Genomic DNA, 24,566 nt, shown 5'->3' on the forward strand with positions numbered 1-24,566 from the left:
TGTTGCTGTGATTATTGTCCTGTGTTTGGGATTAGCCACTCCTATCAGTCCTGCAGAACACAGCCAGGGCCTCGTTAGACACTGTCATTTGCTAATTAGGTGGGTTTCATACTTCATAATGGGGAACAATTTCATGGCAGTTTCATGAAAAAAAATAGAGGAGCAAAAGCCATTATAATTTCAGGAAAAATCCCTGGAGAAGTGAAATGGTAATTCACAAATCCAGCTCTGATCTATTAGCAGATCCTGCTCTAGAGACTAAATTAGGGAAGATGTCTGGCTTGGGTGATATTCTTTATTATTTGAATGTCTATAAAGAATATTTATTAAATATTTTTTCTCTTAAGAACTTCTAGACACAGCTACATTTACTTGCTATTTCCAAGTGTTTGAAGCCTAGACCACACCGGATTTATCGCTGCAAACACCCTAGAAAATCCTATTTTCATGCAAAACATCCTTTGAAGATACACTTAGCAAGCAGACAGAACAGTAATAGATTTGAAATTACGTTGGGCATTTGGTCAGCTGTCCATGCACAGTGCCCGGCAGGGATCTGATCCTTTGGAAAAGGAACAAATTAAGGCAACCCCACCCCCTGTGTCCTCAGGTGTCCCTGCTTTGTCCCCAGAGCTGTGAGATGCCAGCAGCTCCCCGGGCTGTCCCTGCTCCCAGGATGTGGCCTGGGGATGGGGGTGACCCAGGGCTCCAAGGGACCCCCAAGTGCTCAGGCTGAGGCCACTCTCTGGGGACTCAGGTTGGTGCAGGAAAAGCTGCTGCTCTCTCTGGGAAAATCCTTCTCCTCTTTTCTGACCCTCTGGAAAGCAGCAGGGAGGTAACAAACAGGATGAGCTATTGATAAAAGAAGAGGAAAACAAAGTGCTTCACCAGCAGCCTTTCAGCATTCAGAGGAATTAGGAAGGGGGAACAGGCAGCCCTAGAGCCCACGAGGAGGAAAAACAAAAGCTTGCTGCAACTCAGGTTCGTGCAGAAGTGCTGAGCGCAGCGTTCGGTGCTGCCCTGCTCCTCTCCTTGTATGGGCACAACCAGGGCCTGCCTTGTGCCTATATTTAATTTGCAAAGAGGAAAAAAATTCTCCCTCCATGCCTCTGCTCCACTGGCCTCTCTGCCTTGGGAAGTTACAGCAGGAATAGAGTTGCATGTTTGAAAAAAACAATGGCCCTGCTGGCACATGAGCCCTTGTGAAGCTCGGAGTGAGTGGAACAGGTTTTTGGAACACAACCCTGCTGCACACCCGGCTGAGGCTCCTGGGCAAGGGAATGGGGGCTAATGGGGACTGCAGTGCCATCAGCAGCCTCTGTGCTTCCCGGGGCTCAAGAGCTGCCAGGGATTAACCTGTGCAAGCCCTGGACACGGTGGGGAGCTGTGCAGGACCCCCATGCCCTGTCCCCTCCTCGAGCTGTGTGGCTCTCAGGCAGCAGTTTCTCCCCAAACCTTCCTCCCTGTGCTCTCCCTGCTGGGGAGGCAGGCTGGTGGGGAAGCTGCAGAAGCCCTGAGGCTCTCAGGCTGTGCTCCGCCTCAGCTCCTCTCCCTGCTCTGATTTACAACCTCTCCTTGAATGAAACTCCTCTGGCTGCTCCCCAAAGCCCCTGATCCCAGCTGGGAACAGCCAGGAAAACCCCAGAGTGAGAGAAGAGAGACCAAGGGTGTCCCACAGCGGAGACAAAACTGATTCCACTTTATTGGGAACTCTTGGAGAGTCAGACACCGAAGAACTTGGTTCTGTCAGGACGAGGTTTGTACACAACAGCAACAGGAACACAACAATAAATGGGGATGGAACTTTGGGTGAAAACTCAACGATAAACTTCTGCAATGTTGTATCTGGAGTGACCCACAGGGACAAGGGGAGGGGAGAGGGGCAAACCCACCGAGACCCCCAGGTCACAAACCCCCTGCAAGGAGCCTTGTGCCCCACTGGTGGAACTGGGAGGGGAGGGAGAGCTGCTGGGAGGGCACCAGGGATGCAGTTTAGGGAAAACCCCCCCAAAGTTGGGGTTTTGCCCCCCCACTCAACAATGGTTCAAGTCTTATGAATTCAAACTAATTTCTTTCCATTTAAATAACAAGTGCTTCAGGTACAAGGCTTAGGATGCCTGGTTTCAAGTGCACACAAGCAGGAATAGATTTTTTTAAAAAAAACTATATATATATATATATTTGCACACTCATACACACACATGCACACCGTGGGTTCTGTGCTGCAGCCATTGAACTGGAGATGATGGAATGGGCCTGGCACCAGGAGCTGCTCACCTGTGGCACCACTCACCCTAAAGCTGCTCAAGATTTGGATTATTTTTGCAAATACCAGTCCCCAAAGGTCTTCTCACTGTGTCAGCTGCTGCTCAGGCGGTCCCTGAAGCCGTAGGTCTCCCGAAAATTCCATGTGCAGGTGAGTGAAGCCCACAGCACGTCCTGCAGGACTCCTCTCCTGCCCCAGTCGCAGTGGGGAGCTCAGGAGTCTCTGAAAAGATGAGTGAGCTCGTGGCAGGTGTGGGAAACACTGGGCAGAGCAGAGGACAGGGAAGGCTCAGACCCAAACAGCTGTGTTGATGTCAAAGCCAGCCTGGCTGTAGTCTGTGGAGTCATGAACTTTCTTGGGGCCCAGTTTGGGGTGCTCACTGCGGCTCTCTGCCCTCGGGCACCTCTCTGCTTTGCCATGATGGTTCTGCATGTTCCCGTGAAGAGGAAAGTAAAATGTCCCCTTGAGTTTGTTCATCTTTTTGGACCTCTTGGAAATCTCAGGCTGTTTGTCTTCAGGAGGAAGCCAGCAGGGTTTCTCCTTCAGCAGCCTGTCTCGGTCTGGCCGGACGCTCCTCAGGAACTTCTTGAAGATGTTGGCTGTGAGAGAGAACTTCCTGCAGAGCTCCTGGGATCTGCTGCTGGACAGGGACGCCTCGCTCTTCTCCCCCTTCTTGTCCAGCTCGGGCAGGTCCAGCCAGTTCCCCACCAAGTCTGCAAAGATGTTGTCCCCCAGCACCAGCGGCTGTCTGTTCCTGCTCTGGGACATCAGGGATGACGTCCAGTCGTGGCCATCGTCACAGCCGGGGCACTCCTGGCACAGCGGCCACCCCCCAGCGCTGCTGGACTCCGATGGCCGAGGCCGGACGTGCTCCGCTCTGCCGGACACCGAGGAAGGTCCTTTTGGGGGATAAAAATCCTCCCCGCAGAGGCTCCGGGAGGAGCAGGGGGTGACCCCGAGGTGGTCACTGTCTGGGGAGGCAGTGGGACAGGCCAGGGCAGGGGGGCAGTGTCCCTGTGCCTCCCCCAGCCCTGTCCCGCTGCTCCTGCAGCACCGGCGCTGCTCCGGGGGGCTGCGGCGCCCCGAGATGTCCAAGTGCTCCAGGGCTGTCTGCACCTGCAGCAGCTTCAGCTCCTGCAGGGCGCCCATCATGCAGTTCATCTGCTCGTGCAGTCCGTCACCCACCTCCTTCATGGAGAGCTGCGGGGGGAAGAGCACAGTCAGTGTCCAGAGGGGCAGAACAGAGCAGAGCAGGGCTCAGCAGCTTTCTCAAACATCACCCCTTCCTCCTGACTGCCTCTGCCATGCACCCAACCTGTGCTACATCCATTGCACCACACAGCACTCCCATTTGCCTTACATTTTTCTAGGAGTTTCCCCTCTAGGAATAAGAGGAGCTGACAGAAGTGGGTTGTTTGACCTGACAACAAAAATAGAGAGTTTGAGTTTCCATTAATTGCTTGGCAGAAGCCCAAGGTGTAGACTCATGAATGGGTTTGGCTGCTGCCAGTTTTAGAATATTTTTGTGCTTTTGTGTCTTTTGTGCCCTGTCACCAACCAAAATCAGGAGCCAGAATAATGAGCAGAGGTGCCTTCCAGGGAGAGCCTTGTTTCCTTACCTGAAGTGCTAAAGTAGATTAAAAATAAACCCCAAGAAGAATTAAATTGTTACACCATAACACCTCTTCAACACCCTCAGCGCAGGCACCTCCCGCTCCAGGACAATCAAAGACATTTCAATGCAAGAACAACCAACAAACCCTAACATTACTCACATTCAACCAGCAATTCTTCGATTCCCAGGCTAGGACCTTTAGCAGCAGTTCTGCTTCATGCCTGAACCTCACTACAAAGATTGAACTTTCTGCACCAGACTTAAAATAAGCAAGTTATTCTCCAGAGCCTCCCAACTCCCCCCTCTCTTTTGCTCTGTTGCTTTCTCTCTCTCATGTAGGATGTGGATCATATTCCCCAAGCTGCACCATAAAGCAAATGGGCTCCACTTTCCAACAGCTGCCACTTATTCTTTTTTAGCAGGGAGCAAATGGGGCTGGGCAGGAGAGGGGAGGAACAGCAGGGCTGGCAGGGCTGGAGGTGAGGACTTGTCACACTGCAGGAAGGTGGTTTGCACAAGAGATGACCTCTGTCTAGCAAAGCTTCAGCCTACGCTGTCACTAACTGTTTAAAAGGCTCATCATCATTTCTTGTACAGCAACAGACCTCAAGATTAGGGTGAAAAAGGCCAGCTTTTTCTTTTTCTCTTACATTCAGCTTTACCCCACCAAGCTTTGTTTTCTACATCTCCTGTTTTAACGAAGTTAGCTCAATTACTTGCTCTATTTCCATCTCTGCACGGGGAGCTGAGCAGTGAGAAAGAGCAGCCATCAGAAAATTGTAACAACCCAGCTCTGAAAGTGGAAAACTGTCCCACAATTTCTGACCACAAACCCCTATTTCAAACCCCAGAACCTAGAACTAAACTCACCAGCAGGTTACGGTGATTTTCCCGAGCTTTTCTCTCAAGAAAGTTACTTATCATCCGGAATGAGCACACAGCTACAAAGACACAGAAAATCTGTGCTCAGCTTCCTGATTCCACTACCCAGAGCCTCCAGCTATGGCATTTCTTAACATCAGCAAATAAACTACTGCTGCAGACGTGCAAATAATGTCCCAATTCCAGCCTCAGCGAGCTCCTGCTTCCCACACCGCGCTGGGGCCAGATGCTCAGACAGAACCATCACCTTACCTCTTCAGATCTGCTGTAATGCTGCTCGTCCTAACCTCTCTTGCCTTATTAATGGAAGTCTGTTTTATCTGGGGCTTTGGAAAAAGCTGGATTTGGAGGCAGCTTGGCCCCTCATTGGCCACTTCCCACCAAATCCCCTGGCGCTGTAATCGCGCCGTGGGGAGTGAAGTGACAGGGTCCTGCCCAGGGCTTGGGCTCCTCAACCCTCGGCCTCTGCTGGGCACCCTGCTCCCCTTGGCACCCCAATTAACTCCCCTGGAATGGGGTGTCCCTGCTGGCTCAGCCTGCAGCCCCAGGGAGCATTAACCCTTCTCATTCCTCACACACATCCAGCCACCCTCGGCAGGAAAGACCTGAGCCTGACAGCTCCGAGTGCAGCACTTCTGCTGAACAAAGGAGCTGTGGCTGCCAAACCTGGTGCCAGCACCAGACTGGGAGCCTGAGCCACTGGGAAAGAAACGGGGATGTTCTCCTCTGTGGAAATTCCCTCCTGCAAATGATGGAGATTTGGAGCAGCACAAGGGGGAAAGGAGGCTTTGGGCTGTGACTCCTCTGTCCTGCTCCAGTGGCCTGCCTGGGGAGGGATGAATCCCACCCTCTGGTGTCCCTCTGGCAATGAGAATCCCACCAGCAACGAGAGTTTTCAACATCCTGAGGCTTTTCACCCTGCTTGCAAAGGCTGCTGTAATTTCGGGTTGTGCAAGTTAAAAAATGAAGCAAACCAACCCCCTCTGCTTTATCTTTTGCTCTTCATGGTATCTGCTCAGTCTTTTACAGAACTGGAGAGAGGGAAACCCAGCCCAAAGTGAAGTCACTGCCTGGTGACCAACCTGCCTGTGGGGCTTGGATTCCATCCACCTGCAATTAAAGAGTACTCACCTTGGAAAGAAAATTCTGGAGGGAAAAAAACCTTCTTCTCCAGTGTCTAACTGCCACCCTCTCCTCCTTGCCAAGATCTCAGTTTTTCCAAGTTCAGACTTCTCTGAGACTCTCCAGAAAAGGAACAAAGTCCCAGAGAAGAGAGACCACCTGCCTGGCAGAGGGTCAGGACTGAACTACCTGGTCTGCATGAAAAATAAAAAAGGATTCTGCAAATAAGCCAGCAGACTGGGCTGGAAATCAAACAGATGCACTGCTGAAGGTGATGGGAAGTCCAGGCTGAAGGGACAGCCCTTGTAGCCTCACTGGCTTTGGTCACACACTTCATGTAGAAGGAACTCAAATTTGTGGTGAACTGAAGTTGATTCCAACCAGAGCGTGAATGTGACACAAAACCCCAGAGAGCCTTAATCTGGTGTGAGAGAGACCCTGACTGCACTTGGGGTTATGCAAGTGCCTTTATGTAAGCTGGGCATTGGAGATGCTCTGCCCTGTGCCTCCCTGCGAGCTGCAAACCCCAAACTGCTGTGGGGTCAGTGGGGCTGCAGAGCTGAGCTCAGGGGCAGCAGCACTGCCAAACTCGGGTCTAATCTGAGACACTCTGTCCTTCAATACAAGTGGTTGGTTGGGATCTCTGCTTCCAAAAAAAGCCCTGTTAGAACCATGACAACTTGCAGATATCCAAATCTATCTCTATAGAACAGTTAAAAATCAGATGCCTCAAAATGGATCTCATTATCCCTGAAACTTTTGCAATCCCTAAAAGTTGGCATGAAAAATTTGATGTCTAATTCTGCACAAGCCAACTCATGCCTTTTTAAGCAAGGCAAGTACTCACAGGGCTGAGTGTTCCCCTTCAGTGCCTGGGATTGGTGTGTGATGGGAGAGGTTCCTTTCTCCAGCACTGAGGTATTAGCTGGCTCAGTCCTCCTGTGGAGGCAAGAACCAGGCAGCTCTGCCTCAGTGCTCCTCCAAAGAAAGCTCATTTCAACTGCAGACACCATAAGCACTGGAAACTGGAGTGCAAAATTCAAAATTTCCCTTCCAAATTATCATCAGGGAATATTCAACATGGGGGAGAACCAAGCAAAAAACTGGCAGAGCTCAAATACAGAGGGGTTTTTGCACTGGAAATGTGCCATCCTGAGCAGCAAGGGCACCAATGGCTTTGGAAGGGAAAAACCCAGCAGCACCTCAGCTTTCAGCTGAGCACAGAGCTGGGAAGAAGAGCCCTGAGTGTGTTTGTCACAACGAGGAGGAAGACAGATGTCCAGCTCTTAGGTAAAAGAAATGCAAAGAGAGGAAGTTATTGCTAAGAGGACAGGAAAGAACAAATGGCAAATAGTTCTTAATAATAGTTCTGATGGGCAACAGAGCCAGCAACAAACAATTGGTATTTAAAGCAGATGACATAATAGAGACCAAAATTATTTTAGAACTGCTGAGCTGATCATATTGTTTCTGTGTTTTCCTCTGGGTCACTAACTGGATTAATCTCCACCAAGCCTGCAGTCGTGGCTGCACACAGCCCTTGCTGCACAGCTCTCGCAGAGCTGCTCTCCAGCTCCATGATCCACCTTTCTTTTCCTTCCCTTGAAGGATGCCAAGAGCCTCCAGTTGTCTTACAGTCCTTGCATTTTAGCACAATAATTTCAAGTCTCTCTTTTACCTCCTGTCTTCCCAGGGTATTTTAGGTGCACATGAGGATGTTAACTGTGAGCTCACAATTTATCTGAAGAGGAAGGATGCTGAAACTGAAGCAGAGACTCCCCCTCACAATAGCTTAAATAGATCCTAAACAGATGTTAACCATGAAAGAGGTGGTTCACATCACTCCATTATCCACCTTCCTTCCCACTGCAGGGATATTGTTCTGTGCTTCCCAACGTTCAAAGGCAAATCAGAAAAATCAATTCTCCACAACCAGGATAAAAAGGGACCAAAAATAACTCCAATCTTCAGGCTTTTACTCACAGCCCAAGGATAAGAGAGACCACAAGCCTCAATGTACAAACTGGCCACTGACGATGATGGTTAAAAATGTCAGTTTTCAGCCCAGATCTGCTTCCCTGGAAATCTGGTCTTTAACACTCCTGAACACGTGAAGCTGGGAGTCTGAAAACATCCACCCTCATCTTTAGGAGTCTGCTCTGGAAATAACCTAGAGGACAAAACCTGTGCCTGCTTTTTCTCCCCAGTTCTGTGTAACAGGACATCTGCTGTCAAGTCACTCCTTTGCACCTTCCCTGCAGGAACAGCAAGGAATGAGATCCTGTGACAAAACTCCAAATTTGTGACCTGCCTCCAGCAGCAACGGGCAAAGTCACCCAAAAAGGGACCCCTGCAGCAGCAGGGACACAAATGGAGCTGCCTGCTCCCACCTGCTGGAGCTGGGAGCAGTGACATTGGACCCTCAGGGCTGTCATTTGTGCCTTGCAGACTGCACACCACCCCAGCTGCCCCTCAGAGAGCAGGAATGAAAACACAGCAGATCCTCTTGCAGCGTGACACAGTTACCGGAATAGGACCCAGGGTGAGACAAAGAGTAAAAATAATTGGCTGTATTTTTCACTCGGACCGAATGTTCTATTCCTGTAGGATATTCATAGCAAGAAACATTGTCTACCAGGACATAAATTAATGTAAGAAGGGAGTCAGACTCCATCAAACTCAGTAATTCAATGCATTTATGACAAATGTGCAGGGAGAACATTAAAAGTTCAAGTCAGAGTGGTGAGGTGTGTTTTAAATAGTACTTAAATACTTTTCCTCCTAGAAGAAAGCAACAGAAAACCCAGATACATCCTATATTCATCACAAAAGACCAAAACACACAAAGTAAAGTTACAACCACAGCTGATGTGGCTGTGCCCCCTCTCCTCTTACAGCCATACAAACCTGAAGTGCCAGATAATTCTGCCCCATGGACTCACCAGTCCCCAGAGAGAGAAGAATTGATTTATTCTAACTGCAGATGAGCCCCAAGCTCCCAGCCCACGGCACACGTGTGATGTTGCTACATACAAATGCAAACTCTCCTGGTGCTGAGTGCAGGGAGGCTCTGCATGTGCAGCGTGAGGCACGGAAATGAAATTCCTCTCTGCTAATCCCTCAGCAAGACAATTCTTGTTACATCTGATCTTTCAGCTGAGATAACGCTCTGTGACTCGGGGAGCAGGAGGACAACGCCGGCAGATTCCGAATGCAGCCGATACAGTGAAAAGGGCTTTGAGTATCAGGATTAATTGCATGAATGGCACATTCCCAAGCTCTGGGGCACATTTCACTGCTGCCACTGCAAGGACAGATGACAGAGGAGTGCAGAAGCACAGCTTATTCCATCACCAGACCTACAAACCAGCGCTGCACATTCCCACAAGCCACGCTGTGTCCATAAATCTCCAGGGGCTTCCCGGAGCAGAACAAGGTCTTAAGTATTTTCTGCATGTGCGGATGAGGTGCAAAGAGCTGGCACAGCTTGTCAGAACAGCTCCACGGGCTGGTGTGAGCTGGGATGAGGATCCCAACTGCAGCAGAGCTGCCCTGAGCCCAGCCCGGCCGGGATGAATGGCTGTGTCAGCTGAGGCTCTCCTGGCTGTGAAGCATTTGCATGTGGAAGCTTCTGAATGAATTCCAATCAAAGGGACACCACACATGCCAGAAACGATCAGCTTACAATGGAAAACATGCGGCTGGAAGAGGAGATCTCTCCCTCACTGACTGAAAGGGGTCAGATTCATCCTCGGGAGCCCTGGCAGAGCTTTCCCAGAGGAAATGGAGGAGCAGGGGAAGCATGCCCGGACCTCACTCCTCGGTGACTTGTCTGGCACAGCTCGCTGTGATCTCGGGGCACAGGTGACATGTGGGGGCACAGGTGACATGTAGGGCACACCAGAGGCCCCAGCCAAGCACACCATCATCTAAATATGCTTTTAATAAACAAAGCAAGAGAAAGAAAAAACAGAGCTGGAATCCTCCTATCTCACACTGGTGGGGGATTGAGTTGCACTGGAAGATAACCTTTCCTTGGGAACTGGGAGCTATGCCAACATCCACTATGTTTTGAGAAAATCCCTCCTCAAAACTGGCCAAAAGTCTGGTTTACCAAACCAGAGGATGTTTGGCTGTTTGCACTGAGACAAACTAAGCTCCTGCTGATGGGACAGATCACACTGGCTCTGTCTGGCCAGGCCATTGCCCCACTGCTGTCCTTGTCCCCTGGCTCTGGTGCATCCCAGGGCTGAGGTGTGGCAAGCAGAGGCAGAGCAGCAGCTCCAGAGCTCAGTTCCCACTGCCCCTGCTGCAGATGGGCCCAGCTGGCCCTCGAGCTGCTCGCTGCTCTTTGGAGGAACATTAATCTGTTTTAATTCCAGGCTATCACGACAGAATTGATTTTTAAAGGCTGTTATAGCTCAGGACACCAGTGCCGGCTGCTTTAATTGACACAGTTCCTCCAGCTTTCCCTGCAGCCCGCAGCTCCTGCAGGTTGCAGGATTCCCAGGCTCTCTCCAGCTGCACCCTGTGCATGTCCAGCACAGCCACAATCACAACTGCGCTCAGATCCCCCAAGAACTCGTGGGAAAGGAAGTTTTTAAGTCTGAATAACAAAAACTGGGCAGTGGGAGCAGGAGAGAATGTGACTTGTGAAAACCCAATGTAGGAAGATCCAGGCTGCTTTCAGTCAAGTCACAACTTGTCTTCTTGAAGGTGACAGCTGCCCCTTCCCAGGTTTTAAAGCCAAGCATACACACAGATCTATACCAGGCTAAGTCATGGTTTATCAATATAATAAAAATTGTTGCATTTTTACAACTGAAAAAACCTATTTCTGCATTATTGCTAGGGCTGAACAAAGCTAGAATTTTCTCATTTAAAGTACTTTTTTTCCTGGCTTTCACATGAAGTGTGGGTGATCTGTCTTTCTGCTGAATATACTGACTTCTCAGAAGTTATTTTGTGCACTACAAAACAGGCATGTTTTAGACTCAAAGGTACAATGCTTAGGCTTCCCTCCAAAAACATTGCTCAGATAACAAAACTGGCTTGGTTAGAAGACAAAACACTGATTTAGGAACCTTGATGTCCTTCTGGAAGTCACTCCTTTTCCCATCCCACCTTCCAACTCAGATTTTCAAGAGCTCTCAGATTATTCTGCACATGTCCCGGTTTGCAGTTTGCATTTCATTCATCACCCTCAGTGTACAGCACACCAGTGACTCCCATTCCCCTTTGTTTTAGTTTTTCCTTCACCTCCTGTGTTTGCTGGGGAAACACTGGGAACGCCAGCAGGTTAAATGTCGCTGCTGCCACAGCTATTCAGAGTCAAAGGCCACTGCCCCTGCCCGTGTTTCACAAGAAATGGATCTGGAGGAGCTCAGGGCTCTCCAGCCCTGGTGCTGCCCTGGGCGCAGCTGGAACTTCGCCTGCTCCGCAGGACTCGCGGGTGTTGTTCCACACGGAATGCTTCCTGCAATGCAGGCACCGTACAGGACTCCAGGGAGCACAAAACCCAGCTGAAATCCACATCCTTTCCAGTCCAAACCGGGAGCTTCTTGCATTCAGAAACTTCACCCACCCGTTCTTGCTCTGCCTTGTCTTCCCCTTTTGTTCTCATTATCTATTTATCAGGATAACGCAGACTCCGAGCCAGACCCACTGGAACCCTATTTTGGGAAGTATCAGTTCCTCCTCCCAGCCCACCCCAGCCAGCCCCAGAGCACCAGCAATACCTTCGGGCTGCTGGACAAGCCCCAGCAAGTTCCGGGAGTGAGGTTAGCCCTGGGCAGGAGCGGCGGGAGGGAGAAAACACCGCTCGTTCCTGACAAAGGCTCTCCTATTAAAGAACTATTTTCGCAGGGTATCGGAGGTGCCAAGCGCGCTCCCTTTACAGCCTTTTGATTTCCAGAAAGTTATTCCTGTTCATCTCTGTGGCTGTTTCTCTGATTTCTGACCTGTGCTGGCAGCTTGTCCCTAAAGCCCCCCGCCCGCCCCCGCCGCGGCTTTTCTCCGATACACGGACGGACCCCGAGCGGCTGCGGCTGGCGGGGAGCACCCCATAACGGGAGCGGCGGGACCCCGACCCATAACCGGGACCTGCTCCGTTCACGGGAATGGCAGCAGCGGGACCCCAACCCATAGCCGGGATCTGCCCCGCTCACGGGGATGGGAGCAGCGGGACCCCCGACCCCGGCCGGCCCTGCCCTGCCCCTCGCTGCCCACCAAGCCCACCCCGCCCGCAGCACCCCCGGGCGGCCCTTACCAGCTCCTGCCGCAGGCGCCGCAGGTGCTGCTCCATGGCCCGGCTCGGCGCGGCTCGGCTCGTTGCGGGAGGGAGGGAGGGCCGGGCGCTGGCCGGGGGGCGGCTCCGGGGGGCGGCGGCTGCCGGCGGGGCAGAGCCGGGGCCAGCGCGGTGTGCGCTGTGCGGGGGAGCAGCATCCCCGCCCGGCCCCAGCCCCGCTGCCGGCGGCGGGCGATCCTGCCGAGCCAGCCCCTCGATCCTCCCGAGCCTGCCCCGCTCTGTTCCGCTCCGCTCCGCCGCCGCGCACAACTTGGGCGCCGTAGTTTGTTGTGGTGGGGATGCTGCACGCTGTTCCGCAGACGCGGAGCACCCCGCCAAAAGCACGGATTAACCTACATGGCCTTAATCGGGAGAAATTGCAAAGCCACCCAGTTGTGGTGTCCCCGTTTTGTCCTCGGCGCGGGCTGGGCTGCGGCCAGGGGCTCCTCCTGTGCCTGGCCACCGAGGGGATGTGACCACCGCGGGACAGGGACAGCAGCGCAGGACTGGCCTGGCCCGTGCTGCTATCCGAGCGCCCTTTGTCACGGACAGCACATGGCAGAGAGCCGCGCAGACAGGTGCGCAGAGTCCTTTCGCGGGGTTGCTTTTAACAGTTTTTCTCTGCGTTTCCCAGGCGCTGTTTCAGCCGAGCGAGTCTGCGCGCACAGCAGCGCCCGGAGAACTCCGGGATAGGGGGATGTTGTGGGAGCTCCGGATGAGCCCCTCTAAAAGCAGGGTTCTTTTATCTCATATCAACAACCTCGGAATTGTCACCACGGGACGTCAAACAGATGGACAGGAAAAAAATACAAACAGTTTTGGATCAGCAGGCTTTATAACTGCACTGAGTTTAAAAGGGTTTGAATCTTAGAGTGTTTCTCACAAATAAATATTGTTCTCCTCTTATTTGCAAAATATGTTGTTTAGATGATAATTGCTGAGTCCCCTGTGATAATTTAACGGAGTCACTCTGCAATGCTAAAGAACTTGATAGGAGGAGAAATACTACTTTGTGTTTTCAAATTTGGGATTAAAAACGTAATTACTTGGGGTTTTTCCCCCGTAAGTTTGACAAAGAATGGCTAAAATGTTTGCCTCTCCAGGTCTTCATTTTTTTGAGGAAAACATTTTTATAGATGGTAATAGGATTTGGTTTGTTTGTTTTGTTTGTTTATAGAAATCAGTTTCAGTGTTTTTGAAAGCTGACCTTTTTGTCAAAATCCAATTCGAATGGGAAATTTGCAATCTGCCCTTTCCCGTATGTTTGGGAAACACTCCAGAGTTCATGTTTATTGATCCTTTCAGCGTCTTTTTAATGATGGGTCAAAACTTCCTGTCTCTTCACTCATTTCAGGGTTCCTATTTCCCATCTGTTAAGTGTGGGAACAGCATCTCTCTTGGAGGCTCTGTAGAACGTGGGGCAGTAAATATATCAATTTATTAAAGAAATGACCTTATCAAGGAGTTAATCACTTCCAACAGGGTATGCCATGATGAGAGTGGGTGCTTGCCAGTCTCAAGTCTTTCTTACAGTCGAAGCCCACTAGCCCAGCTATGATTTTTTTCTTGAAACCTGGCAGGATTTGCTGGCCAGCTGGTTGTTCCCCACAGGCCAGGGTCGGGTGTGGATGTCCACAGCCTATCCAAGCATATGGCAGGTTGAAGAGGCAGGCAGGAGAGAAAAATCAGAAAGCTGGGATGGCCCATGTGCAGCCCAGGAGGTGCAACGCCTGTGTCCTGCAGTTTCTGGGGCACAGGGAATGAAGAATGAAAGCCCCAACCTCCTGCAGCTCTCCAGTGTCCCAGACGTGTGCCAGAAGGGTCACTGTCAGCATCCAGCTTGCTGCTCACTGCGTCACTCCTGAATTTAACTGATGCTTTCACATTGGCTGTTGCAGTACAGCAGAGGTACCAGTGACACCCCTGGTTACTGGGAGGATCAAACTGAAGTTATACAATGCTTTACCTTCAGCACATGCCAAGGATTCAGGAGGTCACCTGCACGTGTGCATGGTGAGTGGCAGATGCTGCAAGCTCCTGTGCCACTTGTAAGACACCAAACTCTGTGATCTTCTGGCACATGAACAGGAAGAGTTTCTAGGCTCTGTTTGGCTTCTACTAAGGACATCTTTTTGATCCATTTTCCAGTCTCCAGGGCTGCTCCTGTCCCAGGAGACTGATGAAGGAGTTCATGAGCATGGAATAAAGAAAAGACCAGAATATTCATGTGCTCCAAACTCCTGGGAACTTGCAAGAGAAGAGAAAAATCTGAAATATTTTCTCAGTAGGATTCCCTTACTAAGCAGCATTTTTCTCTTGCGTGTAGACAACTGGTTCAAAGCAGCACCGACACCTCATGCCAGGCCCTGTGCTCCTTCCGCTGTGTCGTGGTGTAAACCATGAGCAGATGGTGCAGTGCAGTGGAAAATCAGATCTCCGAGGAAATACAGAGCCAAGAATAAAACACCCTCAAGCAGAAAGCGACATGGTTTATTTCAGGATAAAATGAAAAACTGAGATCCTTGGGCAAAAATTAGAATACTCCTTCAGAGTGGAGTATTCCACTTCTCTGAACTGCCTCGTTCCTTCCTGATTGAGGGAACATCCATCCCTTCACAGCTGAAGGCTCATCTCATCTCATTTGTTGTCTTTCAGTTCATTGATCTGGTTTCTCCAGGCTCCCACGTGACTGTTCCTTGCTGAACTAACAAGCGTGGTTATCACTGAATTTTCTTTCCTTTCCTTTTTTGAATTTTCTTTCCCCACACTGATGACAAACCTTTCAGAATTTCCTCCCACTTCAGCTGCAGCATGACCTGAATTGCATCCATCCTTGTTTAAACCCACTGGGGCATAAACACCCAGCCACGATAGGTAAGGATATAATGTCAGAACTTTAAGTCTGGTTTTATATTTGTGCATAAAGAGATAAAATAGCCCTGAAAATCTGACTGTTTCTTCCATTAAGTGTAATTTCGTGCATACAGTCTCTGCACTTGTGGCTTTTATAAAAAGTTCTCACTATGCCCCATCCTCAAAATAAAAACTTTTAACCCTGCTCCAGCTGAATTCCAGCTCCTGACATTCCTCTGTTTGCCAGGAGTGCCAGGAATAAGTACCAGGGAAGCTCCTGGTGTAGCCACCGTGCTGTCTTGTCTACAGAACTATTGGATTTCATCTCGGCTCGCTGCGTTTTCGTGACCTAGATCCTGCTCACACGAGCTGAAAAAATAATTTAGCAAATCTTGGTATCTAAGATTAAAATGGGATGATGTTTATTTATCTGGAGGAAACAACAGGAGTGAAATACTGGCATTTCTCACTGTGGAGTTGAAATAGCTGCTCTGACCTGATCCCTTAGGTCTGCTTGCTTTTATCTGCAGCTGCATCCATGCCTGTGGTGACTCCCCCGTGGACTTGAGATTCCATCTGAAATCTGGGGAGTTCTCCTTGATCCTTGTGGAGAAAGTGCCTGACAAGGAACCAAATCCACTCTCCAGGAGAGCACTGAAATGAGCCTTGGATGGATGCAAGACATCACCATCCTCATCATCATTATTTATGACAACTCCATGCACCAGACTTGCTGGGAAAAATCCACGACTTTGTCAGTTACTAAAGCAACAGAGAAGATTCTGCTGCTCCAAAGACTTGCTGCTCCTTGGTAACTTGCCATGCAGACTTTTTTCCGGAGGGAAAGTGAATGTGCAGGGTGCTGAGAGTCAGTTTTCGGTGGTGAATATGCAGTCACTGTCTCTGCTGGGATCAATGGCCCTTTCACTGTCCTGGGCTTTACTGTACAGAGAACAAACACAGTTTCCATGGCAGTGTAAACACAAACACATCCCACACTCCAAAGAGTGACTCACACGTGCTGCAGAGAACAGAGAAACTTCCCTGTCTTAATCCAAAAACATCTGGGAGAGGAGGATGAGATTATCTCACTTTCAAAATATTCTATAAATATTATGTAAACCAGATTTGCTCTGAATAATTCCATGTCTTGGCAGATCTGAAAGACAAATCCTTTGAAGGCAAAGGAATAAGACAAGGCTGGTTTGCAGTAGCAATGTCCAAATCTATAATAAATATATTCTTCAGATAGACACAAACCAACAGTCCTGGAAGCTAATACACATTTTCCATGAGCACTGTACATCAGTATTTCAAAGAGTCACAACAAGAATTTAAGTGTTGTAAATGAGGAGTAAACTTATAACAAAAAGAGGAGATGGATAATTCTGTGGGAATTATTGAGTACAGGTACTACGTCCTGGTATTGCAGGTGTTAGTCTGTAATAGTCTGAAACAGTGAGAACCTGACCTTGAGTATCAGCAGCAGCACTCTCAGGTGTCTTAGAACATCATTTATCTCAAGCTGATACACTGATGTACAGATTCAGGGGAAAATGAGTCCAGCATGGAATTAAAATCAAATATGTGATGTGCACTTTGTAACAGGGACAAAAAAGCACTTTCCTGCAGGAATAAAACATGTTCTCGGTGTGTATGGGAGGAAGAATTTTCCCTAGCAGGGCTCTTCTGTGTCCTAAAACCTTGAGGATTTTTATGACCCCAAGCTAGGGAGTTTATAGCCCTTCAAAAGAAGCTGTTATTTAATAATAATCCAGCTCTGAAGGATGTCTCATCGGCTTCTTTTATTAACCTAAATCCTTTCCCAGGACCTACTCTGCCTGCAGAGTATTCAGATTAAATGTCAAGATTTCCAAAGGCTGCTCTGAGCAGGAGTACTTCCTCTGGATCTTACTGCAAGCAAAAGCAAAGCAATGTGATGGCAAAACTGCAGATTCCTCTTGGCGGGGCTGACAAGTGAATGTCGACAATTCAGTACTCGAGAGTCACTGAGGTAAAGCAAGGCCTGAAGGGTGAAGATTCCTATTTATACTGTGACTCATGGCAGAGCACAGCACTTACAGAGAGCTCACAACAAAATGAGGAGCAGGAACAGGTAAGATTTACTGCAGGAATAAGGGTTTGATTGACTGACGGAGCTGCAGGAGCCTAAATGTGACACGACCCGCTCAGTCAGGGCCAAAACCAGCAGGAGAGGGACAACAAATGTGCCAGGCGTGGTGTGGAAGGGTGTTTCACACACAGGGAGAGGGTTTGGAGTCTGTCTGAACTGAACATCAGAGAGAACATTAAATAACTACAAACAGCAGCATCTTTCTGAATCACGGTGAAGTGTCTGAACGTCTCATTAATGCACCACAGAGAACAATGTCTCCAGATCACCTTGGTTGTATTGAGACTTGCATGAGACCTTGGGGGAGAAAAGGAATAAGGGAGAAAAACAGAGAGGAGAGCAGTTCCTGCCATGGCTCTTGGGGGCTGTTCTGTCACCTCCTCGCTGCCCTTCCCCCCTGGGAACAGTCCCTCCTCACTGCTCTTCCTTGTCTCTTCGAATCACATCAATTTAAAAGGGTTACGAAAGGCTGTATTTAATCAAATGTTTGTTATGCCCAGGTGTCTTTGTCTGTCTCCTTTCCCAGATTTACCCAGAGACAATTATCTCATGTTGGAGACTCTTTCCCCTTGAGGACCAATGAGAATATCCACTTAAAAATTAAAAAATAATTGGAAGAGCAGAATGCCTGCAGATCCTGTCACCTGTGCACACCTGGTCAGTCCCCCCTTGGTGGAAGGGAATTCTCCAAACCTGAACTGCTCTTTGTCCTGCAGGGTTAAGTGCTTGGCACTCAGCTATTCATAGCAAAATATCATCATAATAAAAAAATAACTGAATAGAAACTGACAGACTTTTCTCCCCCATCAGGAATACAGACACGAGGAATTTCCAAGGCGTGACCAAGCCTGTGACACACCAAAGCCATTCCAATTCATTTGGGCTGCCCGGCACTGTAGGAATAATGTCACAGTGTATGTGATTGTACAGTAGAAACCTCTGTGGAGATTCTCCAAATCCCCTTTGCAATGAAGGGAAGCTGCATGGCCGGAGCTTCTGAGAGCTACAATCAAAGTTGATATTCATAAAACCACCCACGAGTTAAAGGAAGTGGTCTGCAGAGGGTAGTAAGTAATGCACATTCAGATTGACACATTTGGCCTTTGCTGAGCGAATACTATACTGTTAATTTTTTGCATTAAGTGATTTTTTGCAGGCTCATGAATGGTGTTAGTGTTCAGGGCTGTGTGCTCTCCTCGGCAATGGCACAGCTTAGGGCTGAGGGAGCGATCGGACAGCGCTGTCCGCCACAGGAGGGGTTTGGGGGTCTGTGCAGGGCCAGCAGCTGCACTCAGGGATGCTTTTGGGGTTTTCTGTGACTCCACACGTGCTCGAAGCGCCCAGCCCCATTCCATCCCAGCCCAGCCCAGCCCGCCCTCAGGCGGAGCCGCCGCCATCTTCCCGCCCGCCGCGCCCCCTGGCGGCGCTGCCGGCTCTCTGCGCGGCGCGCGATCACGGCTCATCTCGCGAGACTTGCCCTCCCGCCCCGCCAAGATGGCGGCGCCCAGGGAGGCTCAGGCTCGGTTCCGCACCCGCGATGTGCTGCTGCCCGGCGGCCCCTCCGATTTCGGCTCGCTGCTGCTGTCGCCGCCGGTGCTGGCGGGGCTGGAGGCCGCCGGCTTCCATCGGCCGTCGCCGGTGCAGCTGAAGGCCATCCCGCTGGGGCGCTGCGGGCTCGGTGAGCGGGCGGGCCGGGCGCGGGGCTGGGACACCGCGGGAGCTCCCCTGACCGCTGCGGTGGCTCTTTGCAGATCTCATCGTGCAGGCCAAGTCCGGCACCGGCAAGACCTGCGTGTTCGCCACCATCGCGCTGGAGGCGGTGCTGCTGGAGTGCTCCGCCACGCAGGTGAGCGGGCCGGGGCTGCCCTGGGAGGGAATCGCTCTGTTTGGGGGGATATGGCATTGAAACCCGTGAGACACAGCGTTTAAAATCACCGTCGGGTTTTAAATCATCACTGCGGGTGAGCTCTCAGCGCCATCCTGCGGCTTTAACCCTCCCGTTTAATCCCTGCCCCGCGCAGATCCTGATCCTGGCTCCCACCCGGGAGATTGCTGTGCAGATCCACGCCGTGATCACAACCATCGGGATCAAACTGGAAGGCTTGGAATGCCATGTGTTCATCGGAGGGACTCCTCTGAGCCAGGACAAAAGCCGGCTGAAGAAATGCCACATAGCTGTGGGCTCCCCAGGTAGGGGTGAGCTTTGCTGTGATTCGGTTCTGTGTGATCCTCACAGTACCATAACTGGGGCTTTGGAAATGTTGTCATTAGTAGGGCACAGCCTCAAAAGTAATTCAAAAATACTTCAAGAGTTCATCATTAGAATCCTTCAGTTGGTGTTTTGAAGCTGTTTCTGCTGTCTGCCTCCCTGCAGGTCGCATCAAGCAGCTCATAGAGCTGGACTACCTGAGCACAGCCAGCATCAGGCTCTTCGTCCTGGATGAGGCAGACAAGCTGCTGGAGGAGGGCAGCTTCCAGGAGCAGATCAAGTAAGGAAAAACACTTCCCTCAGGCCTGTATCACTACATTAGGTACATTTTGTAAGTAATTCCCACGGTTTTGTCTCACAGCTGGATTTACTCCTCACTGCCAGTCAATAAGCAGATGTTGGCTGTTTCAGCCACTTACCCTGAGTCCTTGGCTGCTGCTCTCACCAGGTACATGAGGGAGCCCACGTTTGTCAGGCTGAACCCCACGGATCCCAGCCTCCTTGGTAAGTGCAGAAAGAGCAGTTGGAGTGACACAGCAGTAGATTAAGAGGAGGATACTAAAACCAAAACATGTGCCTTTAAAATGCTTGATTTTTCACCATTTCACGCATATCTGAGTTGTTTGGTTTATTAATATTGACAGTGTTGATGTCGTGAATTTTCAGGTGGAATGAGATGGTCTTTAAAGGCCTTTCCAACCCAAACTACTCTGTGATTCTATATTTAAATATCAGTGACAAATGTAACTCTCTGCTTTTTCTATCAATTAAAAAATATTTCAGCCTTTTAAGAAAAAGATCTCTTGGTGTTCCTTATCTGTGTCTTTGTTTGAAGTTGTCCTTTAGCTGCAGCACCACATGTTTACAGAACTCTGTGCATGTTTTTGTGGCAACCCCTAATCTGTTGTTTTGGTTTCTTGCTCAGGGCTGAAGCAGTACTACAAAATTGTGAATTCCCATCCTCTCCCACATAAAACCTTCGAGGAAAAAACTCAACACCTGCAGGAGTTGTTCAGCAAGATTCCATTCAATCAAGCCTTAGTCTTCTCAAATTTGCACAGCAGGTAATGCATTTGAAATAACATCTGGACAAAGCTTGTTTGAAAGCAGTGGTTGTAATGTTCAGTCATGGATAAATTTATGTGCATATGGATAAATTTATGAGACCTGTGAGGTCTCAGAGCAGTATGCAAATTTCAGGTCTAAAACGCAGTCTGAGGAGTGCAGTGTGAAATACTGAAAATGTAGGAATGCAGTCCTTGGCTGTAGAGAATAACCTAAGAAATGCCCAGGGGTTGTTAGGTTTGGGTTTTATTCCCAGTTTTCATTGTGTGTGTTCCCTCAGGGCTCAACATCTGGCTGAAATACTGACATCCAGAGGCTTCCCTGCCGAGTGCATTTCAGGTAAATCCATTCACAGCTTTCTGATTCCACTGAAATGGTGCATAAATGTGACCTAAAATAGGAAAATTAATCTTACATTTTGGCTTGCATGGCCTCTAGTTAAATGGCTGAGAATAGCATGTGAATCTTCACAGTTTTTTTAAGAATCAATCCACAAGCAAAAGAATTATTTTTGTAATGAGCGACCTCAGTTTTCAGGTTTTGTTTGTTCCTTCTTTACTCATATGGAACTGATATTTGAGGAACTTTCTAATTTATTTCTGATGATGCAAAGCAGTATTTTCTAGAATATGAGGGGCATAAAGATGAAGAATGTAACCTGCTTCTAATTTTTATCTTTCTAGGCAACATGAATCAAAATCAGCGACTTGATGCCATGGCTAAATTAAAGCAATTCCACTGCAGAGTTCTGATTTCCACAGACTTGGTGAGCTTTTACTGCTTTCAAACAAGCTTTTTACAGGTTTAATTTCAAATTTATTAACTGCTGTGCACATTTTACAGCATCTGGGAGTATTGCACATAAAATTACTTCACAGGATGAGGTTTGGCTTGGAATTAAGGAGAACATAAATGTGCTGATAAATCACCGTGGACTTATTTTCACTGTGAAGCTGAGAAATCACCTCATACTCCTCACCTGCCTGCCCATGGCAAGGGGTTGGAATGAGATGACATTTCAAGGGCCCATCCAACCCATCCCAACCCATTCTGTGATGTGGTTCAAAAACAGTTTTCAGTTTATCTGTTGCTCTCCTCTATGGGCAGTGTGTTGTGAGTGCCAAACATGTTGGGTGACTCTGGGGAGGTTGGACCACATCCAGCCTCCCCGTGGTTCTGTGTTTATTTGAAGCTCTGCTGAGTTCTTCACTTCCCACTGCCCTTTCCCTCACTTTGTGCAGACATCTCGTGGAATTGATGCTGAGAAGGTGAACCTGGTGATCAACCTGGATGTGCCTCTGGACTGGGAGACCTACATGCACCGCATTGGCCGTGCTGGGCGCTTCGGTAGGAGCAGCTCTGCCCTGCAGCTCTGCCCTGCTGCAGCTCTGCCCTGCCCTGCAGCTCTGCCCTGCCCTGCAGCTCTGCCCTGCTCTGCTGCAGCTCTGCCCTGCAGCTCTGCCCTGCAGCTCTGCCCTGCTCTGCTGCAGCTCTGCCCTGCTCTGCTGCAGCTCTGCCCTGCCCTGCTGCAGCTCTGCCCTGCTCTGCTGTCTCATCAGCTCTCTTGTGTCTCACAGGCACCTTGGGCTTATCTGTGACCTACTGCTGCCGTGGGGAGGAAGAGAACACCATGATGAAGATTGGTCAGAAGTGCAACCTGCAGCTCCTTCCTCTGCCAGGTAGGCTCTGTGCTGGGGGTGCAGCTGGGATTGGCTCTTTAAACTCAAGAATTGAAGGGGTTTGTTTGTCACTTCATGTCTTAACATGCAATTGTGAGTTCCAGAGGGAAGGATGCACTGACTGAGTTTCCCTTGTTTCTCTTCCATGCAGAGCCAATCCCTCCTGGAATGATGGTGCAGTTTGAAGATGGGGAGGTAGAAGTTAAACCTGCAATAGCTACAGATCCTGTGGTGAATTGTGACACTGTGTGTCCTAAAGCAGAGGAGCCAGTGCTGCAGCCTGTCCAAAATGGATTTTCAGACATACCTCAGCCTCCCTCTAATCTTCCAAGGGATAATTCTTCTGTACAAAGGCCAAAAAAGACTCAGAAGCAGAAGCAGATAAAAAAGTGCACAAATCCTGCAAATACAGAGAAAAAGAGTAGAACCCCCCAAGCTTCCACCTGTCACAGAGGACAGAGGAATCAAGTCAAAGCCATGTCCAGGACAGATGGACAGCACAGCACTCAGGCTCCAGATGATGAGGCCTTAAAAAAAAATCTCCCCAAAATTCCATGCTTGTCTTCTTTCAAAAACCAGCTCACCAATCCCTGGAGCTTCTCAGATTTTGTTGAAGACTATGAGTATTTCATTAAAGAAGGGTCAGAGAGACAGGTGGAGATTTTAAGAAGTTATTCAGGCCCAGGAGAGCAACGTGAACTGCCCAGAAATGGGGATGTGGAGTGGGAGGAGATGGAACTTCCCACAGAGACTGCAGCAAACGGGGATGTGTCAGCTGACAGCGATGGCTCAGACAGCTCTGGGGATTCCATTGACAGCAGGGCCAATAATTCATGTTTTGAGGCATTTTCAGACACTCAGGACCCAAATGCTGTGCCCACAGCACGTCAGGGCCCTGCAGGGTTCTGTCCTGCACCGCAGGAGCATCGGGAGCAATCCCACATCCCAAGGCAAAATGGAGTGAAGAAGAAAGTCCTGAAGCAAAATGCTAAACAAAAGAAAAGCCAAAACCATCAATTCTCCAGTCCCTCCATGAGGCAAAGTGAAGAGGAGCAGACCTGCAGCTCCTGGGATGATGGCTATGAGGGCTGGAGTGATGAGGATTACTGGAAATGTTACTATGACGCCTGGCAAAGCTACTACACAGCAATGTCTCACTACAGCAGGAGTTACCAGCAGTTCAGCTGGATGAATGCCTACCAGGTCCACTCAGTCTATCTCCAGGAGCTGCTCAAAGATGGGGATTGATGTCCTGATGCTGGTGTCAGGGACAGGCTAGGGGGGACCAGGGCTGGACATGGTTTGTGACAACAGTGCTGCTCTAAAGGACGCTGATCAGAGACAGACCCTGTCTGAGATGGAAGAAAAATGGTGTCTTTGTAAGCAGCTGTGTCTGGGAAACGTTTTATACATGACCAGTGATGGTGTTACAATTGTTAATAAAAGCAAAAGAAAGACAGCTGGATGCTCAGTTGGAATCTTTACAATCCAAAGTAAGCAAAGGGTGATAAAAAGCAGCCATTTCCACGTAAGAAATGTCAGAAAGGAGAAAATACAAAGTAATTCCAGTTGTATTTCATGGAATCCCAGAATGGTTTGGGTGGGAAGGGACCTTAAAACCCATCCTGTTCCACCCTCAGCCATGGCAGAGACACCTTCTGCTGTCCCAGGCTGCTCCAAGCCTTATTCCAGCCTGGCCTTGGACACTTGCAGGGATCCAGGGGCAGCCACAGCTGCTCTGTGCCAGGGCTTCCCCTCTTGCTCACCTTGCCTTCGTGTGGCTGTTGGGTGAAGATCATTCCCTGAAAGGGCTCCATGGTCTGTGCAAAGTTTACATCCCAGTGAAGTGGCAGAGTGAAATGTGCATCTCAATGCTGGTATTGCTAATTTCAACCCAGTTAATTAACACTGTATAAATAACATTTCTATAGCAAGGTGTGCAGCAAGCTGTGTGGTGGAGGATTTAATTATGGAGAAAATGTGCAGCAATCATAATTGGTCTGTCCCTCTGGGTGCAACAATATCAGACTTCCTACACTTACAGGAAAGCTTTAATTAGGAATGGAATTACCTATTAGTGCTCAAACTAATTGATATTTCCTGTTTGGCTTGTACAGAGCTGTCCTGGGGCAGGAAAAGATGGGAGTGCTGGCTGGCCCTGGCTTACCTCTGCACTAATTTAAAAAGTTCTTTCTCTACTTTGTTCCTGCCTTACTCCTTTTGTGTCACAAATGACTCCAGGGAGGGAGTTCCCCTTTGTCTGTGTAATTGGAAAAGGCCAAGGCAGCATGGTTTGGCTTCCAAGATGAATTTTTGCAACTCTTCAATGTTCAAAAAGAGATAGTGTAGGAGATGAACTCAGTATCTGCATTGTTGCTGTTCTGTGACATCTCACTGATTCCATTAATGATCGCTTAGAGTTAATTAGTAGTTAAACACAACTCGAGTTCCTAGT

The 24,566-nt window shown here is 49.3% G+C and overlaps 2 protein-coding genes across 4 annotated transcripts; one reads left to right on the plus strand and one right to left on the minus strand.

Annotated features, from left to right (window-relative positions):
• Window positions 1-1,670: 1,670 nt before the first annotated feature.
• On the minus strand, window positions 1,671-14,363 carry INKA2 (inka box actin regulator 2). 3 transcript variants are annotated; one of them, XM_085044225.1, is made up of 2 exons: window positions 12,154-14,363; window positions 1,671-3,466 (listed from the first exon to the last, which is right to left on the minus strand). In XM_085044225.1, the coding sequence occupies exons 1-2, from the start codon at window positions 12,187-12,189 to the stop codon at window positions 2,555-2,557; spliced, it is 948 nt and encodes a 315-aa protein (XP_084900351.1). In that variant the 5' UTR covers window positions 12,190-14,363; the 3' UTR covers window positions 1,671-2,554. The 3 variants fall into 3 exon arrangements, with proteins under 3 accessions (XP_084900351.1, XP_084900352.1, XP_084900353.1); XM_085044226.1 differs by lacking the exon at window positions 12,154-14,363 and adding an exon at window positions 8,828-12,081; XM_085044227.1 differs by lacking the exon at window positions 12,154-14,363 and adding an exon at window positions 6,733-8,802.
• A 4,261-nt stretch (window positions 14,364-18,624) lies between these two features.
• Window positions 18,625-23,570, plus strand: DDX20 (DEAD-box helicase 20). Its single transcript, XM_085044282.1, has 11 exons — window positions 18,625-18,836; window positions 18,910-19,004; window positions 19,180-19,348; window positions 19,533-19,647; window positions 19,729-19,871; window positions 20,293-20,431; window positions 20,713-20,771; window positions 21,116-21,198; window positions 21,674-21,779; window positions 22,010-22,111; window positions 22,263-23,570. The coding sequence occupies exons 1-11, from the start codon at window positions 18,653-18,655 to the stop codon at window positions 23,357-23,359; spliced, it is 2,292 nt and encodes a 763-aa protein (XP_084900408.1). The 5' UTR covers window positions 18,625-18,652; the 3' UTR covers window positions 23,360-23,570.
• Window positions 23,571-24,566: the final 996 nt, after the last annotated feature.

Source organism: Lichenostomus cassidix, unplaced genomic scaffold (genome assembly GCF_008360975.1).
Source record: "Lichenostomus cassidix isolate B80296 unplaced genomic scaffold, HeHo_3.0 unassigened_scaffold_chr26, whole genome shotgun sequence".
NCBI lineage: Eukaryota > Metazoa > Chordata > Aves > Passeriformes > Meliphagidae > Lichenostomus > Lichenostomus cassidix.

Bases quoted from the DNA above. Each gene is read 5' to 3' on its own strand.
- DDX20 (XM_085044282.1), top strand. From the start codon at position 18,653: ATGGCGGCGCCCAGGGAGGCTCAGGCTCGGTTCCGCACCCGCGATGTG. The intron at 19,648-19,728 runs GTAAGGAAAAAC...TTTGTCTCACAG, and splicing joins AGCTTCCAGGAGCAGATCAA to CTGGATTTACTCCTCACTGC. The intron at 20,772-21,115 runs GTAAATCCATTC...TTATCTTTCTAG, and splicing joins CCCTGCCGAGTGCATTTCAG to GCAACATGAATCAAAATCAG.
- INKA2 (XM_085044225.1), bottom strand. From the start codon at position 12,189: ATGGAGCAGCACCTGCGGCGCCTGCGGCAGGAGCTG. The intron at 3,467-12,153 runs GTAAGGGCCGCC...TTCCCCCCGCAG, and splicing joins GGCGCCTGCGGCAGGAGCTG to CTCTCCATGAAGGAGGTGGG.